Source organism: Bombyx mandarina, chromosome 06, assembly GCF_030267445.1.
Source record: "Bombyx mandarina strain Sakado chromosome 06, ASM3026744v2".
NCBI lineage: Eukaryota > Metazoa > Arthropoda > Insecta > Lepidoptera > Bombycidae > Bombyx > Bombyx mandarina.
This window is the reverse complement of record NC_143213.1, coordinates 3,344,354-3,366,392: the sequence shown is the minus strand read 5'-3', so window position 1 is coordinate 3,366,392 and position 22,039 is coordinate 3,344,354. Positions and strand designations below refer to the sequence as shown.

The 22,039-nt window shown below is 35.5% G+C and overlaps 2 protein-coding genes across 6 annotated transcripts in view; one reads left to right on the top strand and one right to left on the bottom strand.

The window, feature by feature from the left end:
- LOC114239887 (uncharacterized) overlaps positions 1–21,101 on the bottom strand; it is a 29,069-nt gene extending 7,968 nt beyond the window's left edge. Inside the window, exons 1-7 of the mRNA XM_089728478.1 lie at positions 20,732–21,101; positions 10,716–20,212; positions 5,047–9,272; positions 4,101–4,428; positions 3,181–3,185; positions 2,645–2,830; positions 1,778–2,117 (exon numbers count right to left, since the gene is read on the bottom strand). Of these exons, the coding sequence (XP_089584604.1) occupies positions 1,778–2,117; positions 2,645–2,830; positions 3,181–3,185; positions 4,101–4,428; positions 5,047–5,179 (992 nt within the window). The 5' untranslated portion in view covers positions 5,180–9,272; positions 10,716–20,212; positions 20,732–21,101. The remainder of the gene's footprint in view (positions 1–1,777; positions 2,118–2,644; positions 2,831–3,180; positions 3,186–4,100; positions 4,429–5,046; positions 9,273–10,715; positions 20,213–20,731) is intronic.
- The window catches only part of LOC114239888 (uncharacterized), a 471,744-nt gene that overhangs the window by 437,344 nt on the left and 12,361 nt on the right, over positions 1–22,039 (top strand). The window lies entirely within an intron of this gene.

The window sequence follows — 22,039 nt, the reverse complement described above, 5'->3', positions numbered from 1 at the left end:
GGCCGGCCTCCGTACCGTCGAGGCGGTCCGCCCGGTTCTCGCGGACTGGGTGGGCCGCGACCGCGGATGCCTCACCTTCCGGCTGACGCAAATGTTGACCGGCCATGGTTGTTTTGGCCGGTATCTTTTCAAAATAGCCGGAAGGGAACCGACGGCGCAGTGCCACCACTGCGCGGACCGCGACGAGGAAGACACAGCGGAACACACGCTGGCGCGTTGCTCTGGATTTGACGAGCAACGCGCCGCCCTCGTCGCGGTCATTGGAGAGGACCTCTCGCTGCCGCGCGTCGTGGCTACGATGCTCGGCAGCGACGCGTCCTGGAAGGCGATGCTCGACTTCTGCGAGTCCACCATCTCGCAGAAGGAGGCGGCGGAGCGAGAGAGGGAGAGCTCTTCCCTTTCCGCACCGATCCGTCGCCGTCGAGCCGGGGGCCGGAGGCGGGAATACGCCCGTACGTCCCGGCCCCTGTAGGTGGCGGCCTCCCCCCGGTGAAGGTCAAGGGGCGACCTGAGGGGGTGAGGCCGCGCGGCGCGCTACCAGCACTCTAGCGCGCTGCCGTGGAGTGATTAGAGCGACCGGTCGACGGTGTATCGCGTCCCGACCCGGCAGGCTGGTTCTGGTCCAGCGGGGTATTCCGGGACACCAGCGGCACCGTCTGGGCGGCCCGACGGGCTGCCGTACCGAGACGGCCGACGTTTCAGAGCCTTCGATTCGCCTCGAAGGCTCCGTCGGCCGGGCGTCCTTGGGGTGAGCCGCGCTGTCTGGTTGTAGTGTTGACCGCGGTAGCCCCCCTACCTCATCCGGGTTCTGACCTCGGAGGGGATCGGACGTCGGGTGTAAGAGTGCAGGGGAGTCGTTTAGTGGGTGGGCTCTAAAATCCTTGGGCCCGCGGTCTGCTCACAACACCATGCAGATCGTTGAGTCTCACATACCCCGCGCGCCCCTTTTGCGCGGGGACCTCGTAGGAGGTTCGGCCCTCTACCCGAAAAAAAAAAAAAAAAAAAAGGGTGTACAGAATATTAATTATTTTCCTCAAATGTAGATGGATTTTCGTAATTATTTCTGTTACGTGTAAGTGACATATCAAACTACTCAAATGAAACATATTTTTCTCAATAACTGTGTTTATTTAATTAAAAAGAGGCAATAAGCAATTCTATAAAAAATCATTGGCAAAAATGTTTCCCCACACAAACGCCATGGACTCCCTTTTTACAGCACACACAAACTAGCGAAGATCGGGTAACTCCTTTTACTTCTTTATTACTACACACAACACAACGACAAAGCTTTGTTTGGAACCGGAACGTGTCTCTAGGAAAACTTCAACTTAAAAAAAATACAAAAATCAATGCTAAACTCACAGTAAAACAGTGTTTAATGGTTATTTACAAATGTGATTAACTTATTAAAAACTTTATACATGCACGCGCTAAGACAGGTCCATATGTACAGCTCAATGATGCTTATAATCAAACGATACCTATATCGACGGTTTGCGCTCTAAGGGTTAAACAACTAACCCAATTGACATGCGATGCGCACAGACATGATTGTTTTCCTAACGTTGAGTGACACCCATTCACGCTGGTATGAGATCGACAGCGTAAGTTTCAAGTTTATAAAATTGTAACATCAAAATTTATTAAAACAGTAATTGGTATTAATTAGCCTTTTTATTTACCAAAAAAAAAACATTTTTTTACACCATATTCTAAGCATCTTTTTTAAAGTATACCTAAACTGAACTATACAACCACTATTTTCTTTTAAAGCTAATCTAATCTATTATTTACATTAATTTCTTTTTGAACCTCTCCTTTTATAGCACTTAATAATTCATCACTGTTCATTGAGATAGCATCATCATCATCATCATCAATATATTCCACAACATATTCTACCACGTCCTCAATCTTAGATTGTTCGCTGAAAATTTTCATTTCTTCCTCATATATTATCGGGTGTTTGCGTTTGAAATGCCTCTTCATATTACCATAGAGCCCACTGGGCATTCTCAAAATAGCTGAACATATTTTGCATTCGTATTTTCCGTCGCCGATTTTTTTCACATAGTCTTGTATCCAGCCGCGTCTGCCCGAACTTTGTGGTTTAACTAACAAACAAATAAGTGATCTAAGAAAAACTAATGAAATTCAGGACCTACTCATAAAAAGAAAAGTAATGACTTTTGTCTAACTGGATCTTAAACGTTTTTTTACAATGAAACATTATTTTCAGAATTTTGCTTCTACTGAGTTCCGAACCTGAGTACGTACCTCTGTATATTTAATTATTCTGGTCGTCATAAAAGCTATTATGTGAAGTGTCTCCACAAGCAACCACGGTTAACTGCCTCTTACCAATTTACCTCAACTGTTTATAGCATATATTATTATACGTCATATTATTATTCTGTTTAATTACAAGAGTTTACTTTTGTACTGTTTCATATATTAAGAGGAAAAGCGATATTGAGAGATATTGAGATTAAAAAAAAACAGAATTTTAAATTCTACTACTGTCTCTCGTACCAAAAGAAGAACAAAATAAGCCACCATAGTTCGGCCTGATAACTCTTACACAAATATCGAATTTGTCGAATATATTCGCGTAACAAATGAGCAGGATAATGGTACTTACCCGTACGATTTACCTTACTGGTCTCCTGCCATTGCTTAAACGCCTTCACATGTTTGATTTTCAAATGCCTAGCTTGGTTGGATTTCATTACCGCGCCGCAAAGCTTACAACGGCTAAAATTTCCTTTCAAGACGCTGTAATAGTTCCATATTGAACTTCTTCTTCTTGATCCGTTCGTATCTACACCTGTTTAAATACAAAGATAAAAATGCAGTTTGCATTAATTTTTAATGTAGTACTAACATTCTTGAACACCTTCTGTAATTAACATTATGATTGTAAAGTGTTATTTGAAAAACGCACGTATGTCTAAAATTTAATTACGTCAGGCTATTTACAATTGTATTACCTCAAACATCTGTTAAGTACCTTAAATTGGTATCAACATTAAATGTGTTTCCTGTTACTTGTTATTGAGCCAATATATCCAGAACCATTTTACCTGCTAGATCAGCAACTGTGTTATTAAGGGTTATCTGTGGTACCCATTTTCTAATGATAATTATGAGAATCACAACCAAATTTAAAGGTTTTACCAATGCTACACATCCTAAATTGGTTTTAATCACATAATAGGATTTGAAATATTTCAATATTTTTATTTTTTTTATAGCCTAGATGTGTGGACGAGCTCACAGTCCAACTGGTGTTAAGTGGTTACTGGAACCCATAGACATCTACAACGTAAATGCGCCACACACCTTGAGATATAAGTTCTAAGGTCTCAGTATAGTTACAACGGCTGCCTCACCCTTCAAGCCGAAACGCATTACTGCTTCACGGCAGAAATAGGCGGGGCGGTGGTATCTACCCGTGCGGACTCAGAAGAGGTCCTACCACCAGTAAGAAAATTATTTAAATATTTGTGAACAGAAACTGAAAAATATGCAGAGCCGTCTTGAATTGTAAATTTAAAATAATACGATAGATTTTGAATCCTTATTTAAATTTTTTCTTTTTCTGATTCACTTACATGTACTTACACATTGCTTCCTGAGCATCGTGTATATGTATATCTCCTGAAATCAACCAAATATTTTACAATAATCGGTAATCACTGACATATGAAGATGTAATAATTATTTCTATTATCAGTACAACATTTTTGAAATTAATAAAAACTTTTCGTGTGGCTTTTTCTTTTCGTATCATTCGGATTTTATATAGTGAAATGTCCTCCCCGGCAAGAAAACGAACATGTCCCTATTTGTGACATAAAATGTAACTTCTTTTACAAATACTTTCACAATTTATTTGAATATTTATTATTAACACTGTATGCGATAAATGTTGAACAATAACGTGAATACTTTATTAAACTATAGTTAATCAACATATTCAAAATAAAAATGTACCGTAATCTATAAAAAAGTATTACTCAAGAATTAACGCACATCCCTTTAAAATATCTAATCTAATTCTACCCACTTCTTTCATTACTAATCATTTCTCCAACTAAATCGGAACGTTCGCTTGCTTTTCTTTGACTTCTCCTCTAATAGCGCTTAATATTTCATCACTGTCAATGGACGTGGCATCATCATCAACATACTCAACAACGTATTCTACCACATCAGTAGCCGTAGATTGTTCACCGCTAACTTTCATTTCTTCTTCATATATCAACGGATGTTTCATTTTCAGATGTCTCTTCATATTAGCGTAGATTCCATGAGGCATTCTCAAAATGGTCGAGCATATTTTGCATTCGTATTTTCCTTCGCTAATTTTTTTCAGGTAATCTTTTATCCAGCCACGTCTAGCTGATTGATGCGATGGTACAACTAATAAAGAAACAAACGTTTTTAAAAGCACTTCGATATAACATTAGATTTTATTGATAAGCTTCGTGCTCACAATACTGGTGTTATGGATGCCTATAATCCAATTCACGGATAAGTCTCAGCATGTGTTAATTTTTTAACACAGAATTTTGCTAACAGAACCTACATTACATGAAATTAGTTTAGTAGTGGAAAACAATTCGGTCAAATGTTTTAGATCAGAAGATCTTACATGATAATAGTAACGCCCGGCTTTCGGTTACATTTATGATCCTCCTATTTCTACATAATCTATTTAATTTCTTAGTTTATCACAGGGTTTGGGCAAGAAATTGTCCGCCACTTCGACCCTTGGGATCATTTTCCTGTTTGGAATTAACACATTATCTTATTATTTAGCCCTCTACACATTTTCTGGGATAATTTGCCAAACGTATTAGTCAGGCCGGGTGCCATTTGTTAAACTATAAGCCATATACTAAATACTGTCGTATCCTCCAATACGGGACGTTTGACCGCTTCAGTACAGAAATAGGCACTTAAGTGACACCTAATCGTGAGGGCTTACAATTTTATTGCAATAACTACATTGCAATTAATACGACAAACACAAGAGACCTTTGCTGTATTTTGTTTCTCCGAAGCTTTTACTACTCTCTTTCCATTGCTTGAACGCCTTCGGATGTTTCGCTCTTAAATGTCTAGCCTGGTTGCTCTTCATCATCACGCTGCAAAACTTACAACGGTACATGTTTCCGTTCAAAACGTTAAAATACGTCCATATTGAACTTCTTTTTCTTGATCCGTCTTTCGGGTTATCTGTTTAAATACGATAACGTAACTTGATTAGTGGACGTGTACATAGTGCCAAATCTACGACAAAACAATCTTTTTTTTTCTGTCTAATAAATGTGCTTGTGTAATTTTACGTAATGTAAGAAAATATTAAAAATAATATGAAGCCACACTAATCGTAACTTTTAAAATGTTCACAAAAAAAACAACATATTACATCTATTTAAAACAAAAGATATTAATTAATAGTATTATTGTCGTTTTTCCTGTTGTTCTATTTTCACAATGACGGCAAGAATTGATCAAGATCACCAAAACAAACTTTTTTTGTTGCTTTTATGGGTGGACGAGCTCACAGCCCACCTGGTGTTAAGTGGTCACCGGAGCCCATAGACATCTACAACGTAAATGCGCCACCAACCTTGAGATATAAGTTCTGAGGTCTCAATATAGTTGCAACGGCTACCCCAGCCTTCAAACCGAAACGCATTGCTGCTTCACGGTAGAAATAGGTGGGGTGGTGGTACCTACCCGCGCGGACTCACAAGAGGTACTACCATGTATGTATGCGTGTATGTATGTATGTGTGTATCTATGTATGTATATATATATATACATACATACTTATATACATACTTTTTTGTGTATGTATTTGTAACTTAATATAAATTTCATTGCACCTACCACTGTTTACTCTGTCATTAAGTCCGCCAATGTAAATTTTACATGAAGTGTAATAAATTAATAAATAAATAAGCAGCATCTGATCCTAATTGATTACCGACGCTTAGGTCATCAATAGTTTTACTACGCATAGGCATGTACACCGTTAATTTGAATAAATAAATAGGTACTGACATCGAACTTACTATATCTTCTTATTTTTAGGATCCATTAGAGCATTTCAAGTCTAATAGACTCGGCTAACCTTTGCAAGCTTGGGGGATCGTTCATTAATGTTCGTGTTAGATATAGACAAAATATTTTCCCAGACCTCACGGAACCGTTACTTCCCTTAACAACGATGGAAATCAGAAACAATGATATTCTATTACAAAAATAAACAATTACAAATAAATATTTTTTTGTTTTTGTTTTTTTAATATTATAATAATACATTTAAATTATTTTACTAACAATTCATCAGTTTCATAACTAATTATTTAAATTACAAGTCGACTAGTTTAATGTTCTGTGTTTCAAACACAAATACAGATACTCTCGTAAGTACTTGTAAAGTTCACGCTTGACGAGATCGTGAGCATGATATAATATTCTAGAATATAATTTTACGGATTGTTCCTCGCGTTATAACTCATTGACGCATAAGATTTATTGTACAAAATCAGTAGTTTTTTACCACAACAAACAATCAGAAAAATCAATGGACACATATCGTAAATTCTTCAATTTCATCTTTGGCAATAACTATTTTGTTAAATTTAAAAATGTCCGAAATGTGATTCAGGTCAGAACAATTTGTGTTCAACTAAATGGTATCAAACACATTTCGAAAGAATCCCAGTCGCACGACCCCGAAAACTAAAGCTAGTCGGCCATACTTAAACCGGACCATCCCCTGCCCCAAAAGGTACCCACCATTGTCCCCCCGAAGCACATACGTTAACCAGCCATATTAATTGAGACCATCAACGTAAAAGTGGCCTAACCCACATGTATTATATATTTTATATACAAGCTTAAATGGCGTATATTGGAATTTATTTAAAATATAATAAATTTTGATGCAAAACGGGCCTATTCATAGTTTCACCCATAGATAACAGATAACTTTGTAAACATTATTTTTGCGTGTATTGTTTTTTTGCCTAATTCAACTATAAATTCAATAATAATAAATTCAAACCTAATTGAACGTTGGTTGGTTGTTTAGTATCTGTGAAAGTGGGAAAATGAAACAAAGCTGCTGAACATAACTTCTCGGGATCCTCCAAAAAGTCCACTGTAAAGGTCTCAGTAAAGGACCACCATTTTACTGAGATTACATCCCATATCATCTCATTTTATTTTGTTTCATGCCATGTTTCATATTAATCAACTTCATTTCATTTCCTAATATCACTTTTCATATAAAAAAGTTTTCATTAAAGTTAAATTATCATAAAATCCCTTAACAAAAATCCGACGAGCTCACGATTCACTTGGTGCTAAATGCAAATACATGGCTCAACAGTACCGCGATACGGTTATGCGTTCGTCACATACGAGCTAATTGGGGGACATCCACTTAAGAGTCGGGAAGTATTTGAAGGATGATTTTTTGGAAGGTGCCATTTAGGTGGTAGGAAGGTGCCACGGTTAAGCTAAGGTTATTTATAATGAACAGCCGGATAGGCTATTATCAGTACAAGATCCTTTGACCTAATTCATTTAATAGACGACTATTGTCTTCGAACCCTCTTTTCAAGTAAATTAAGATTTTACAAATTTTTTTTTTTATTGCCTTTGTAGGCAGACGAGCTTACGGCCCACCTGATGGTGAGTGGTTACCGTCGCCCATGGACTTCAGCAATGCCAGGGGCAGAGCCAAGCCGCTGCCTACAAAACTTAAGACGTTTTATAATACTGTCCGTTTTTTGTAATAAAATACTTCGGCGGCGGATGTAAATGGCTTCCCAATACTGTTTTCGGTATCCTGTTAAAATCCAACCAAACGCGAGCCCTACACCCGGAACCGAATTTCGAACAATAATAATAGTTCGTTTCGTTTTTCTGCCAGTACGTATAGCCGTTTAACATTAGAAGAGCCTTGCCACGATTCGACGGAATAAATTTATAGTCCAATATATCTGAAATTCAAATTATTTAGTCAATCATAAATATGTAATTGTGAAATAAAATATCGCACATACGGTGCCATAACGTCACTTATTACTGGTGGTAGGACCTCTTGTGAATCCGCGCGGGTAGGTACCACCGTCCTGCCTATTTCTGCCGTGAAGCAGTAATGCATTTCGGTTTGAAGGGTGGGGCAGCCGTTGTAACTATACTGAGATCTTAGAACTTATATGTCAAGGTGGGTGGCGCATTTACGTTGTAGATGTCCATGGGCTCCAGTAACCACTTAACACCAGGTGGGCTGTGAGCTCGTCCACCCATCTAAGCAATAAAAAAAAAACTTATGCAATTTATGTAATTTTTCAGGAGAACAATTTGAAAATTCAACATCTTATTACAATTATAAATATAGTTTCTCTCGACTAAAGAAATAAAATGATTATATTTAAACTACAACTTTAAACGTTATCAGTAAAAGCAAACATCTCACTAATAACTATTCAAAAATGGATTTTAGCAAACTCAGTTCGGTTTTAACAAGAATCGCATAAGTGACATTACAGTACTGTATACCTATGCGATATTTTGGAGAACAATTTTATAATAAAACTAAATAAAATTTATTTAAAATAAAATTTATTTCAATGTTTTCGTAAATAATACGAAAATTAACATTTGTTCATTTTAGCCGACTTAAAAAAAAAAAGGAGAAGATTCTCAATTGGACTGTTTTATTTAATGTTTGTTACCTTCGAGCTTTTTAAGAGGACCGGTATGGACGAATCTTTTTTATTTGAAAGCTGATGCTTCTCATGTGATCCCATTTAAATTTTCCCAAGATCTGACGATTAGTTTTTGAGTCATTTTTAATTCTCTTCGACTACATTGATTGAATATTCTCATTTTATTTTATTGAAGTCAGTTTTCTTTTTATTAATACTAGTTTTAATATATATTTACAATTCGCCAACTATATCATTTATAGTATACACGATTTTAGTTTATATTTAAAAAAAATCATATTTTCACATATCGACCACTCACAAAGGCATAACGAGGTGGTTCATGAAAATGTTCATTGTGAATTTCGGTAATATTGTTATTCCTTATTTTGATACGGGCTTTGCATCCTGCGTTCTTCTTCGAACAATAATAGTTTCCAGAATCGTTCTGTTGCGAATACGTGTATTGTTTATGCATTAATAAACACTTCCCTTTCGTTGTCGGTATGAATTTAAGATCAATGAAACCTAAAACGGAGAATGAAGTCAAGTTCTTATAAGTCATAATAGGTCAAACATAACCAAGTCCTTAGATGGCAGAAAATTATTTAATTTAAAACAGTTATGGAAATTTTAATTGGGATTGGAGCTGGGTGTGAAAATTTTGTCAGGAAACAGAAGCGAACAATTTTTTTACCGAAAATGATCTGAGCCATGGACAGACTGGATGCGTATAGCCCATAACGGTAAGAGGCGGTAAATGGTAATGTATAGAAGGCACACACAATATACTTTATGTGGCTAAGAACGAAGAAAAACTTAAGAAACTATCTAACATATTTCAAAAAATAAGCGAATAAAAACTGTTTAACAAATTTGAAGGTTTTAAAGGCATTCTTTCAAAATGTTTCATTATTTCTCATAATTAAGCAACCTATATTAAAATCCAATTACTTTTTAGGTATATAATTTTCTTTTTTATTACAATTTTTTTGTTTCTATTTTCTACATATAAATACAATGTATAAATTACACAGTATCACTAAAGTATTAAAGGGTCATACACAAATGGAGCACAGAAAAGGGCAGCAAAAAATATCTCAGAACCAGTGCGAAACAAAATATTTATTATTTATCTATTGATTATCAGTATTTTAATCACTGTAACCGAGATCAATATGTCTCATTTTTGGCATAATCGTAATTTTTTATATTTTTGCGGACCACAGAAGAGACGATTTGGTCGACAAGAGAGATAAAAAGTTGTGATGCAGCGTAAGCTAAAATATATTAAGACAACATAGTCAAACACGTGTAGCCACTGGTATAAACGAATACCGAAACGCAAATAAAATGTCAACATGATCACATTGGAAAATAAAAAAAGAATGCCTACAGAAACGAAAATCGCTTCGGTGGACTTATGAAACAAAACAAATCGTCTTTTCACATTAAAAGTGTACAATTTTCAAAAATATTCGAAATTGAGTTAATATGCGGAATCACTTGGTATCACCAGTATTTTTCTCATAAATACTGTCAAAAGCGTAGTTTTAGTTTTCTTTTAGTTTACCTGTATTTTGACTAGTATTAACAGAATTAATACATAATTTTATCTCTCTTTAAAAGACAAATAATGTAACTGGTAAAAAGTAAAAAATAAATGTTGCAACGATGATTAATATTAAAAATATTACATGTTAAACTTTTAAAACACTCTCCTGTAAAAAAATATTAAGTTTTGAGTTTATACAGTTTTAATGCGAGAAGACGAAATATCGAATGATAATACTATTACAGCCATGGTATTTTATATAATTCTTTAGATAGCTAATGAATTTTATATGAAATTTAAGGACTTTAATTATTTCAAAATATTTCCAGAGAGCTATCAGAATCGTCTGAATGTAAATGTAAAGGAATGAATGGCCGTCATTTTTTATATGAAAAACTTATGAAGCAATCACTCACTATCTGAATATAATATACGCAGTGCCCGCTTAATAGGTTTACGCGGTTCTCGATCATCTGGTGTAAATCTGTCCGAGAAATCAGGTGATATTGATAGCGTAGATGCGTCGGGTGTTACTGGTAACAAAGGAGAATTAGTTACAGCTAAATATTCTATTTCAGGAGCATTTGATGCAGAATCTAGAACATGCGAGGCCCGAGACGAATCCAATGTCTTCATTTGCACAGTTATTTGACATAGACCATAATGAAAACTATGCATATCAGCTGTATTTCTTCACAATTTTTTTTTTCTGTCTACAGGTTACTCTAACTGACGATTTGTTCTTCTGTTTTCTGTTTAATCTTGATAATTGCATACGATATCTAACTAAGGCTGAATCCATGTTTGATATTTCCGTTCTTAAATACTTATACTCTGCTTTAAGTCATCGCAAGTTACGAGCTCTAATAACTACACGAGATCTTGCCAAATATGATGAACTTGAAGATGAAGTGTTACTAATCAAATCAGTAGCCGCAGCTTTTTGCTGTTTTTCTTTTTCACGTTTTATTTTCGCTTTTTCTCTCCAAACCTTCCTAATGTTTCTTTGCTGTCTAGGAGTGTAGTCTTTTATAGTATTAATTAGACCTTCAGCTTTCTTTTTCTTGTATCTTTCTTTGTCTCGTTTTCTTCTCTCTTCGATTTCCGCTCCGCACAGCTTTGCACGTGCGCGTCTCATACTCAACTTCTTTTGTTGACGACGTCTTTGTTTTTTTTCTTCTTCTGAGAGTTGAGTTTTAGACCAGCTCGCTTGTGGCATATCTACCAAAAAATGCAATACGAAAAAAAGCATGAAATAAAACGAAGCAACATATGGACCAAGACACGACCTAAGCGTTGAACCCCCCGTATGAAATCAACAGAACTTTTATATTACGAATATAAAATATACTAAAAAGTTTGAGGCTCTAACTTAGAATATAAAATGTTGCCAAAATCAAACCTTTTTCTAATCAACTTTAAAAAAAGGAGTAGGTCCCAATTCGACTATTTTTTTAGTTCTTTTCTACTTAGACCAACTAAGGTATGTCTTTTACCTCTTTTCCGTGGACATCGTGACCACGGGAAAGATGTCAACTGAAAAGATGTTTTATAAAAACTTGCGCAAAGAAGTTAATTTTGAGGTTAGAAATCAAGCAACATGCTTTTCATTTACTTGTACTAAATGCTCATATAAAAACAATAAATATTCCACTTTATAGATAATATTTACATGTCTATAATTGGAACAGGATAGAGCAATAGAGCAGAAGAGACGATTTGGTCGACAAGAGAGATAAAAAGTTGTGATGCAGCGTAAGCTAAAATATATTAAGACAACATAGTCAAACACGTGTAGCCACTGGTATAAACGAATACCGAAACGCAAATAAAATGTCAACATGATCACATTGGAAAATAAAAAAAGAATGCCTACAGAAACGAAAATCGCTTCGGTGGACTTATGAAACAAAACAAATCGTCTTTTCACATTAAAAGTGTACAATTTTCAAAAATATTCGAAATTGAGTTAATATGCGGAATCACTTGGTATCACCAGTATTTTTCTCATAAATACTGTCAAAAGCGTAGTTTTAGTTTTCTTTTAGTTTACCTGTATTTTGACTAGTATTAACAGAATTAATACATAATTTTATCTCTCTTTAAAAGACAAATAATGTAACTGGTAAAAAGTAAAAAATAAATGTTGCAACGATGATTAATATTAAAAATATTACATGTTAAACTTTTAAAACACTCTCCTGTAAAAAAATATTAAGTTTTGAGTTTATACAGTTTTAATGCGAGAAGACGAAATATCGAATGATAATACTATTACAGCCATGGTATTTTATATAATTCTTTAGATAGCTAATGAATTTTATATGAAATTTAAGGACTTTAATTATTTCAAAATATTTCCAGAGAGCTATCAGAATCGTCTGAATGTAAATGTAAAGGAATGAATGGCCGTCATTTTTTATATGAAAAACTTATGAAGCAATCACTCACTATCTGAATATAATATACGCAGTGCCCGCTTAATAGGTTTACGCGGTTCTCGATCATCTGGTGTAAATCTGTCCGAGAAATCAGGTGATATTGATAGCGTAGATGCGTCGGGTGTTACTGGTAACAAAGGAGAATTAGTTACAGCTAAATATTCTATTTCAGGAGCATTTGATGCAGAATCTAGAACATGCGAGGCCCGAGACGAATCCAATGTCTTCATTTGCACAGTTATTTGACATAGACCATAATGAAAACTATGCATATCAGCTGTATTTCTTCACAATTTTTTTTTTCTGTCTACAGGTTACTCTAACTGACGATTTGTTCTTCTGTTTTCTGTTTAATCTTGATAATTGCATACGATATCTAACTAAGGCTGAATCCATGTTTGATATTTCCGTTCTTAAATACTTATACTCTGCTTTAAGTCATCGCAAGTTACGAGCTCTAATAACTACACGAGATCTTGCCAAATATGATGAACTTGAAGATGAAGTGTTACTAATCAAATCAGTAGCCGCAGCTTTTTGCTGTTTTTCTTTTTCACGTTTTATTTTCGCTTTTTCTCTCCAAACCTTCCTAATGTTTCTTTGCTGTCTAGGAGTGTAGTCTTTTATAGTATTAATTAGACCTTCAGCTTTCTTTTTCTTGTATCTTTCTTTGTCTCGTTTTCTTCTCTCTTCGATTTCCGCTCCGCACAGCTTTGCACGTGCGCGTCTCATACTCAACTTCTTTTGTTGACGACGTCTTTGTTTTTTTTCTTCTTCTGAGAGTTGAGTTTTAGACCAGCTCGCTTGTGGCATATCTACCAAAAAATGCAATACGAAAAAAAGCATGAAATAAAACGAAGCAACATATGGACCAAGACACGACCTAAGCGTTGAACCCCCCGTATGAAATCAACAGAACTTTTATATTACGAATATAAAATATACTAAAAAGTTTGAGGCTCTAACTTAGAATATAAAATGTTGCCAAAATCAAACCTTTTTCTAATCAACTTTAAAAAAAGGAGTAGGTCCCAATTCGACTATTTTTTTAGTTCTTTTCTACTTAGACCAACTAAGGTATGTCTTTTACCTCTTTTCCGTGGACATCGTGACCACGGGAAAGATGTCAACTGAAAAGATGTTTTATAAAAACTTGCGCAAAGAAGTTAATTTTGAGGTTAGAAATCAAGCAACATGCTTTTCATTTACTTGTACTAAATGCTCATATAAAAACAATAAATATTCCACTTTATAGATAATATTTACATGTCTATAATTGGAACAGGATAGAGCACTTGATCTTTTACGTTTATGTGTGTGTTGGAATAAAAAAATATATTTTCAATCACACTCGAATCGAAACAACAAAATATTGAAAGCCGGAATGACCACTATTTAGTGTTGCCAACAGTTAAAAACAGTTCAGACAGTTTGGTGTCGTTTTATCGTGTCCACAGAAAATACTCCATTTCATGAAACCATAAATTTATTAAATTTATTGTATACAGAAAGTAACGATATATTTGTTTTATTCTCAAAATTATCGTCTTTAATATATTGCTTGTATTACAAGTAAATCATTTTAATACATAGGGTACTTTAACTATTTTTAAACATGGCTCAAACATTATAACTTCGTCTTGTAACAGTCCACAGGGAGATATTTTTTGAAGCTTAATGCCATCAAAATTAATTTATGAAATGTAATATAATATTTTACAAGATACGATTAAAGTGAGTAGTAATAAAGTACCTTTACGATTTAAATGATTTCAAACATTCATCAATTCGCTCTTTTAGATGATACATATTATTTTTTTCAGGCGGGGGGCCGAACCTCCTACAAGGTCCCCGCGCCTAGGGGGCGCGCGGTGTATGTGGGACTTGGATGATCTGCAAGGTGTTGGGAGCAGACTGCGGGTCCAAAGAGTTTTAGGGCCCTACCCACTAAACGACTCCCCTGCACTCTTCACCCAAGCATCCGATCCCTCCGAGAACCCGGAGCAACCCACTGCAACCAGACAGCGCAGCTCACCCAAAGGACGCCCGGCCGACGGAGCCTTCGAGGCGAATCGAAGGCTCTGAAACGTCAGCCGTCTTGGTACGGCAGCCCGTCAGGCCGTCCAGACGGTGCCGCTGGTGTCCCGGAATACCCCGCTGGACCAGAACCAGCCTGCCGGGTCGGGACGTGATACACTGCGAACCAGTCGCTCTATTTTCTCCTCTGCAGCACGCTAGAGTGCTGGTAGCGCGCTACGCGGCCTTTACCCCCTCACATCTTGACCTGCACCGGGGGGGAAGATGATACATTGCTATAACACGTTTTTTTTACCCTATTTGTGTATGACCCTAAAACAAGAAAAGGATTATTTACCTTTCAGCAATATTAATTTTGGTAAATAAGTAAAATATGAAAAGAACGTATTTATAAGTTTAGACAGATTCAAAGATACAAAAAAATTGTCGAACGGACGGTTGAGGCGGTTGACTCGGTCCTCGTAAGCGAGGAGGCCTCACCTTCTGGTTGGTGTAGGTTCTGACTGGGCACGGTTGCTACGAAAGCATACAGCAGACGACAGAGAGCCATCACTGTGCGACTTGAACACGGTAGAGTGGAACACACGCTTGCGATCTGACCAGCATAGCATCCCTCAGGGGCGACCCTTGCTTTCGTCGTAAAAATCAAGCCGCTGCCCAGCGTTGCAGCTGGTCAACAGAAGCTCAATTTATTAATATCAATATTATTGGTGGTAGGACCTCTTGTGAGTCCGCACGGATAGGTACCACAACCCCGCCTATTTCTGCCGTGAAGCAGTAATGCGTTTCGGTTTGAAGGGTGGGGCACCCGTTGTAACTATACTTGAGAGCTTAGAACTTATATCTCAAGGTGGGTGGCGCATTTACGTTGTAGATGTCTATCGGCTCCAGTAACCACTTAACACCAGGTGGGCTGTGAGCTCGTCCACCCATCTAAGCAATATAAAAAAAGGAAAAAAAAATCAAATTCGTATCTATGAGCTTTTCAAAACAAAAATATTTGTCAAAATCACATTAGGAGATCTTTTGTTAACGATGAAGACTACTTTTTTCGAAAAATCAGAATTCACTTCACTTTGGTTCTTTATCTATGGCCGAGAGAACGTTTATCATCGATGTGATATAACCACGTTTCCTTGTGAAAAGTCATCGCAAATTTCATGAGAACACCAATGTCTTCAGAATCAGTAGATGAAATGCAGATGTTTTTTAAAATTAAATTTTGCATGTATCCTTTATGTACATTCTAAACTTTTCACTAAAGCGAAATTGGAATTCTAGCGTACCAGTGCTTTTGGAATTAATAAACGATACAGACTGTTTAAATTTTCTGTATGGATGGGTAGGATTGGCTAGTATTTGGCAGTGAACAAAATTTGAAAATTATCCATACGACAAACCAAGCATCCTGTTTATATAACCTATACAGTAAAAATCGAGACTGCGTGTCATGTTTGGTTTATAAAAAAATGATTATCTATTCCTCAGACCAGACGTCTATTATTGGAAATAGACGTCACCGCATCACCACAACAAACAAAAAAACCATAAATACAATTCATTGTATACTATTTTTTTGCTAGTAAAATTGTGTATTGGACTCTCACAGGTAGATACTGGCATCCTAACTATATTTATCGATTTTCAATCGACATTTCGGTTAAAAGAGTGATACAGTCAGTATAAAACAATCTAGATTCCTGTTTCGAACTGTGAACACGTTCATTCACCGAGTGGTTTTTAAGTTATTTTATTTGTGTCCTAATGTCTAGTATAATCTATACTAATATATAAATCTACAGTGGTTTTACGGATGTTCCGTTATAACTACTGAAACATGCATCCGATTGACTTGAAACTTGGTATCCATGTAGAAAATACATGTACTTAATGGATAGGCTAATATTTATTTGAGTGTTGGACTCCCTAATAATAATCACAATAAATAATAATGTTAATCCGAAACGAACAAAGAAAATTGCGAGATTGAATCGTAACGCGCTATACATACGAACTTATTTTCATTGATAATAAATAAGCATAAAATCACCGGTAGATACTAATAACATTTACTCTATAGTACTCTATACTAATATATAAATCTACAGTGGTTTTTACGGATGTTCCGTTATTACCACTGAACCATGCATCCGATTGACTTGAAACTTGGTATCCATGCAGAAAATACTTGTACTTAATGGATAGGCTAATATTTATAAGAGCGTTGGACTCCCTAATAATAATGACAACAATAATGTTAATTTTAAATGCCCAGCGAAGCGGGCGAGTACGGCCTGTTTATAATATGACCAGACACGTCATTAAATCTTAAAGTAGTTATCGCCAACAACACAGTATTCAGGTGGTTTGTGACAATGTTTCGTGGAGGAAGTCAAGACAGAGCCGTCCGCGTCTAGTTTCACACGGGCTTTGCAGCCAATGTCCTTTTTTGAACAGTAATAATTGTTTGAGTTATTACGCTGAGAGTACGTAAAACCGTTCATCATCAGTAAGGGCTTCCCTCTGCCGGATGGTATGAGTTGGTATTCTGAAATCACAAGTAAGCATCGTGTGTCTGCTGTTTGGATAGTTTAAAGAAATATAAAACCAGTTCATAAGTTACATAAAGACGAGAATTGTGGAGCATCATCCCAATATGTAGGAACACACATATGTATCTATAGCCCTCTATGTGCGCTCTTCCAGGGTCGCTTACATCTTTCCAGTGGCACGCTAATAAGTTAACACATCTTTCCAACAAGAATAAAAGATCTCAGTACTTAAGAAAACCGAATACGAATTTGAACTATTTGCCAGGAACTAGCTGATTCGACATTCAAAACATAAATTTTAGTGTATTTCTACTTACGTTGAAAATAAACTCAACCTTTAAGTATATTGGTTATGAAATAATGTAAAAAATAGTTTATCAAAAGCAGTTTATTTTCAAAACAGTTTTTATTCAGACGTTACATTCAATATCAATTCAATTTCGCTGTACACCTTGGGATGGAAGGCAAAATCTCAACATAGTAGGCTTGTGCTTTTGAAATCGTCACTGAAAAATCAATTTAAGCAGTCCAGTTCAAACAATCCTTTAATGGAAGATATTTTAGAAGTAAAGGTTATAACGATTACGAATGTTTTATATTATTTATTGCATAGGCGGACGATGTTAAGGCCGATCTGTGTGCTTAGTGCGAGTTTTTAACTCGATAGCGTAAAAGTTAACTCAGTATGGAGTCGGAACGTTTGCCTAGGTTTGCCGCTAGGGGCGCTGTTCCAATCGCATACAAATTTGAGTTAACTTTTACGCTATCGAAAACGTTAATAAACTCTCACTAAGCACCGGTATTCAGTTGCTACTTTAGCCCAAAAGACATCGTAACGTGAATAGCGCCACCCACCTTGAGACTTTAGGTCTATGTCTCAATTCTATAGTAATAACACCACTTACAAATTTTGCGAATTCGATTTTTCTTACACAATTGCTCTCCCATCACAGTGAAGGTAATTGAAGTTTGCTTTCTTATTTTTCTTTATTTTCATCTCAATTGCTTATTTTAATGTATTTTCCAGCGATTGTGGTATATTGAGGTGGCTTATGATTGTGGACAGTTGACGATCGCATTACACGCCCGTCCAGATCTAACCTCACCCGCGCTTTGCAGCCGGCAGCCTTCTTTGAACAATAATAAAAGCCCACCGCACCCATCTCCGAAAATGTATAACCATCTATCATTAGCAGCTGTTTGCCTTTTGCTGTTGGAATTTTGATGTACGGAGGTTCTGAAATATAAGATTTTGTTAATTTTTGAATCAATCAATTTACCGCCAATTCTATGTTTATTGCTGAAATGCAGAAATAGGACGGTGGTACTTACCCGTGAGGAATTTGATAGTTTGCATGGTTCATATTGAATACACGGGGCATATTTTTTACTTCCCGGGTCAGCAAAGTTCACGCCCCACCTGGTGTTGAGTGGATACCGGAGATATCACAACTAATATGCCGCTACCCACCTTGAAATTTGAGGTCAAAGTATAGTATTTCAGCTGTCCCACTCTTCAAACTACAACACATGATATTTTATATAGCAGAAGCAATCTGGATGGTACTACCTACCAGGGTGGGCTTAGATTGCGCCTGAATGTACCACCAGTAAATGCTAGCTGGCTATTGTAATACACTGATCTATACTTAGAAAACGCTACTGTCCGTTCTCACAATACTCACAGGAAAAGATGAGTTAATGCTGTTCTAGACCAACACTGTACATCCATAAGTAAAGAGAGAGACAATAAAACAGTAATGATTTTAATTAATTTACTTTATTTCTGTATAAATATACATACAGCATCCCATACAGTATCCGAGTTATGTTTAGAATAACCTCAGATCGCCAGCAATCCATCCATACAAAAATATACATATTTAAGTAAACAGCTAAGGATAAAACAGTACCTTTTTCTTATATTATGTTAACTCATTATCGTTTTTTTAGTATTTGAATTTCCAATCTTGGACCAACACTAATAAAAGTAATATACACTCGTAATTGTAACTCATCTTATAGTTATTAAATAACTTCCTTCTTGATATACATTTAGGTCTCACTAATGTTGTGAAATAAGCAAAAAATTTCTATCATTTATTCAGCAATATTAATGTACTTGAATCAAGCTTCAACATTTGTATAATACATGATCCAAACTTCATAAGATGACAAAATGAAAAAGACAAAAAAATTATCTAGCTCAATTTGTCACAATTAGAATTGCGGGGTGATAATGTGTATTATAAGTTCGCAGGTGGCAAGTACAACAATGCTATTTATTTCTATTCATTCTAGGTCGAAGGATTGTACAACTGTTACAAACACAAATGAGACTATTAGAACTTAATAGTATACGAAAATAATTACTAAATACAAGTTTAAATAAAGAAGATGATGTCTACAAAAACAAGCTTAACCCATACACAAATTCTCTTCTCATAAACCAACAGTAGAGAGGAATAGGGTGTAAGGCAGGGGAAGCGTGTAAAGAACAAAAAAAGTTTAAAAGAAAGGCCGACAGATTTAGTACATATAGTATATTGATGAGAGAACTTATGTCCCTTGGTAGGTGGTGATAACATAAAAACAATGGCTGATAAGCACACGAGTCTCTGCAGTCACTTATGCTTGTTTTAACTTACAATCACCGCAATTTAATATAATTTCCTTTAACGTAAGCATATCTTGGTGGCTCATGTGTGTGTTTACTGTAAGTGTCCACCAATTCTTTGTATAACATTTTGACTCTCGCCTTACATCCGGAATACTTCTTAGAACAATAGTAAATGACAGATTCCCCAGATTGTGAGTATGTATAGCCTTTGTACATCAATAGCTGTTTTCCTCTAGAAGATGGTATAAAATCATAATTGTTGCCTGTAATGTGACATATTAAATTCAAAGGAAATATAATTAGACTAACCAAAATTAAATAATGAATTCCCCACAGAACAATTTAAGTAGCAAAAACTCCTTAAAATATCTTCACTATCGCTTTTTTTTACTTAATTAAAATTCCATAAACATTTACTGCCTATATAAAATAGAAATAAAAAACAATTTTGTTGGTATGTTTTTATTTGGACTATTTGATGTACTTCAGTAATTCATGGATTGCTAAAAATAAAAAACAGTTTCTTTTCATCTCATAAAAACATTGGAATGAAACTACTGCTCTGTGACACATAGTTCCTTTTATGTTACAATAGAATAAAATTTTTTTCAAAATAATTGTTATTATTAAGCATACTTTCATATTTAAACAACGTACATGTTTGAATAAGTTCTTGAAGTAATCACTTTTTTATGCTATTGACCAGATACAAAAGTAAGATACATTAGATGGTAAACAAAACACAAAACTTGTATTTGGAAAACTTAGGTCTACGTACTTACCCTCAGCTACGATGATAGACCAATAGGGTCAAGCTATTTCTGATTACTTTCACAACACTAGCACAATTCACTACACACCAACACTGAAAACGCTTTCTGAAAACACCAAAACAGAAATTTACACAAACATTTTTGAGGTTAACTTTATTGATATCACTTTTCTTCTACATTAAAAGTCCACATTCGATAATTTCTGATTTAACTATTAACGCGAACACTTTCTGTTTTTTTAGAATAAATTCATATCGCGGATATGGTCGCGGAAATCATTAATTTACAAAATCTAAATATTATTTGACATTTTTGACAACGTAAAATGTTTTAAATGTTTACAAGTACACAACTGTCTGATTTAAGTAGTAGGTATTTAGAGTTTCAGAGGTACCTCATAGGTGTATGTTATTTCTAAAGTCCATAAATCTAATCCACGAATCATAATAATAGCATCAAAATATTTCCGTTATCACGGTCGCAATGAGGATCGCTCAAAATAATTATATTATAAAAAAATTATATTATTTTAAATATATTAATCTACACAGTTGCTGTATTTTTCACATTACGTATCTAAAAAAATCTAATTTTTTTTACTTAAAATAAATTCTTGGAACAACTAATGAAAATGAAAATTACTATTTCCAATTTAAGTGCACCTTTAGTTTAAATATGCCTCCAATTTAACGGTTGTAGAGAACTCTAGAAATCAAGCTTAAGTCATTGAATGCTAATCTTCAACTTTTCAAGAACCATCTAGCAGATGATCAATCGCCAAGCTATCGAGAGCTTGTAATTAATAACGTGCCTTGATCCTTAAACACAATAGATCTATACAAAGTACGGATGCTTTTCATAAACCATTAGCGCACGCTTTCCAACCCTCATGTTCTTTTTGTCTACTTACGCTTTTTGCTTGTATTTTGTCTTGGATTATTAACTGTTACAACTCATAGGGTTTTTTATTATGTTACCTACATGTTCGAACTTTTTAGTTGATCCTCGTGTGGAATACTTTTATTTTTGTTACATAGTTGCAATATTTCGCAACATGGTCTTTCAAATATGTTTCTAGCACTCTGCTCACAAATCAAAAGCATCCATTATTTATTATAGAGTTTTTATAAGTATTTAAGCTTTGGCTTAAAAGCATCGCAGCGTCCCATACGGCTGCGGCTGGTTAATTATTAATAGTCTCGTACCTAAAATGGTCTGCATTTGTAGGTTCAAAGTTCTTGCTTATTCGGTGCTGTAACGGTTTTACATATTGTGATCAATAGTCTATATATAAGCCACGGCTATTCATTTGTATAT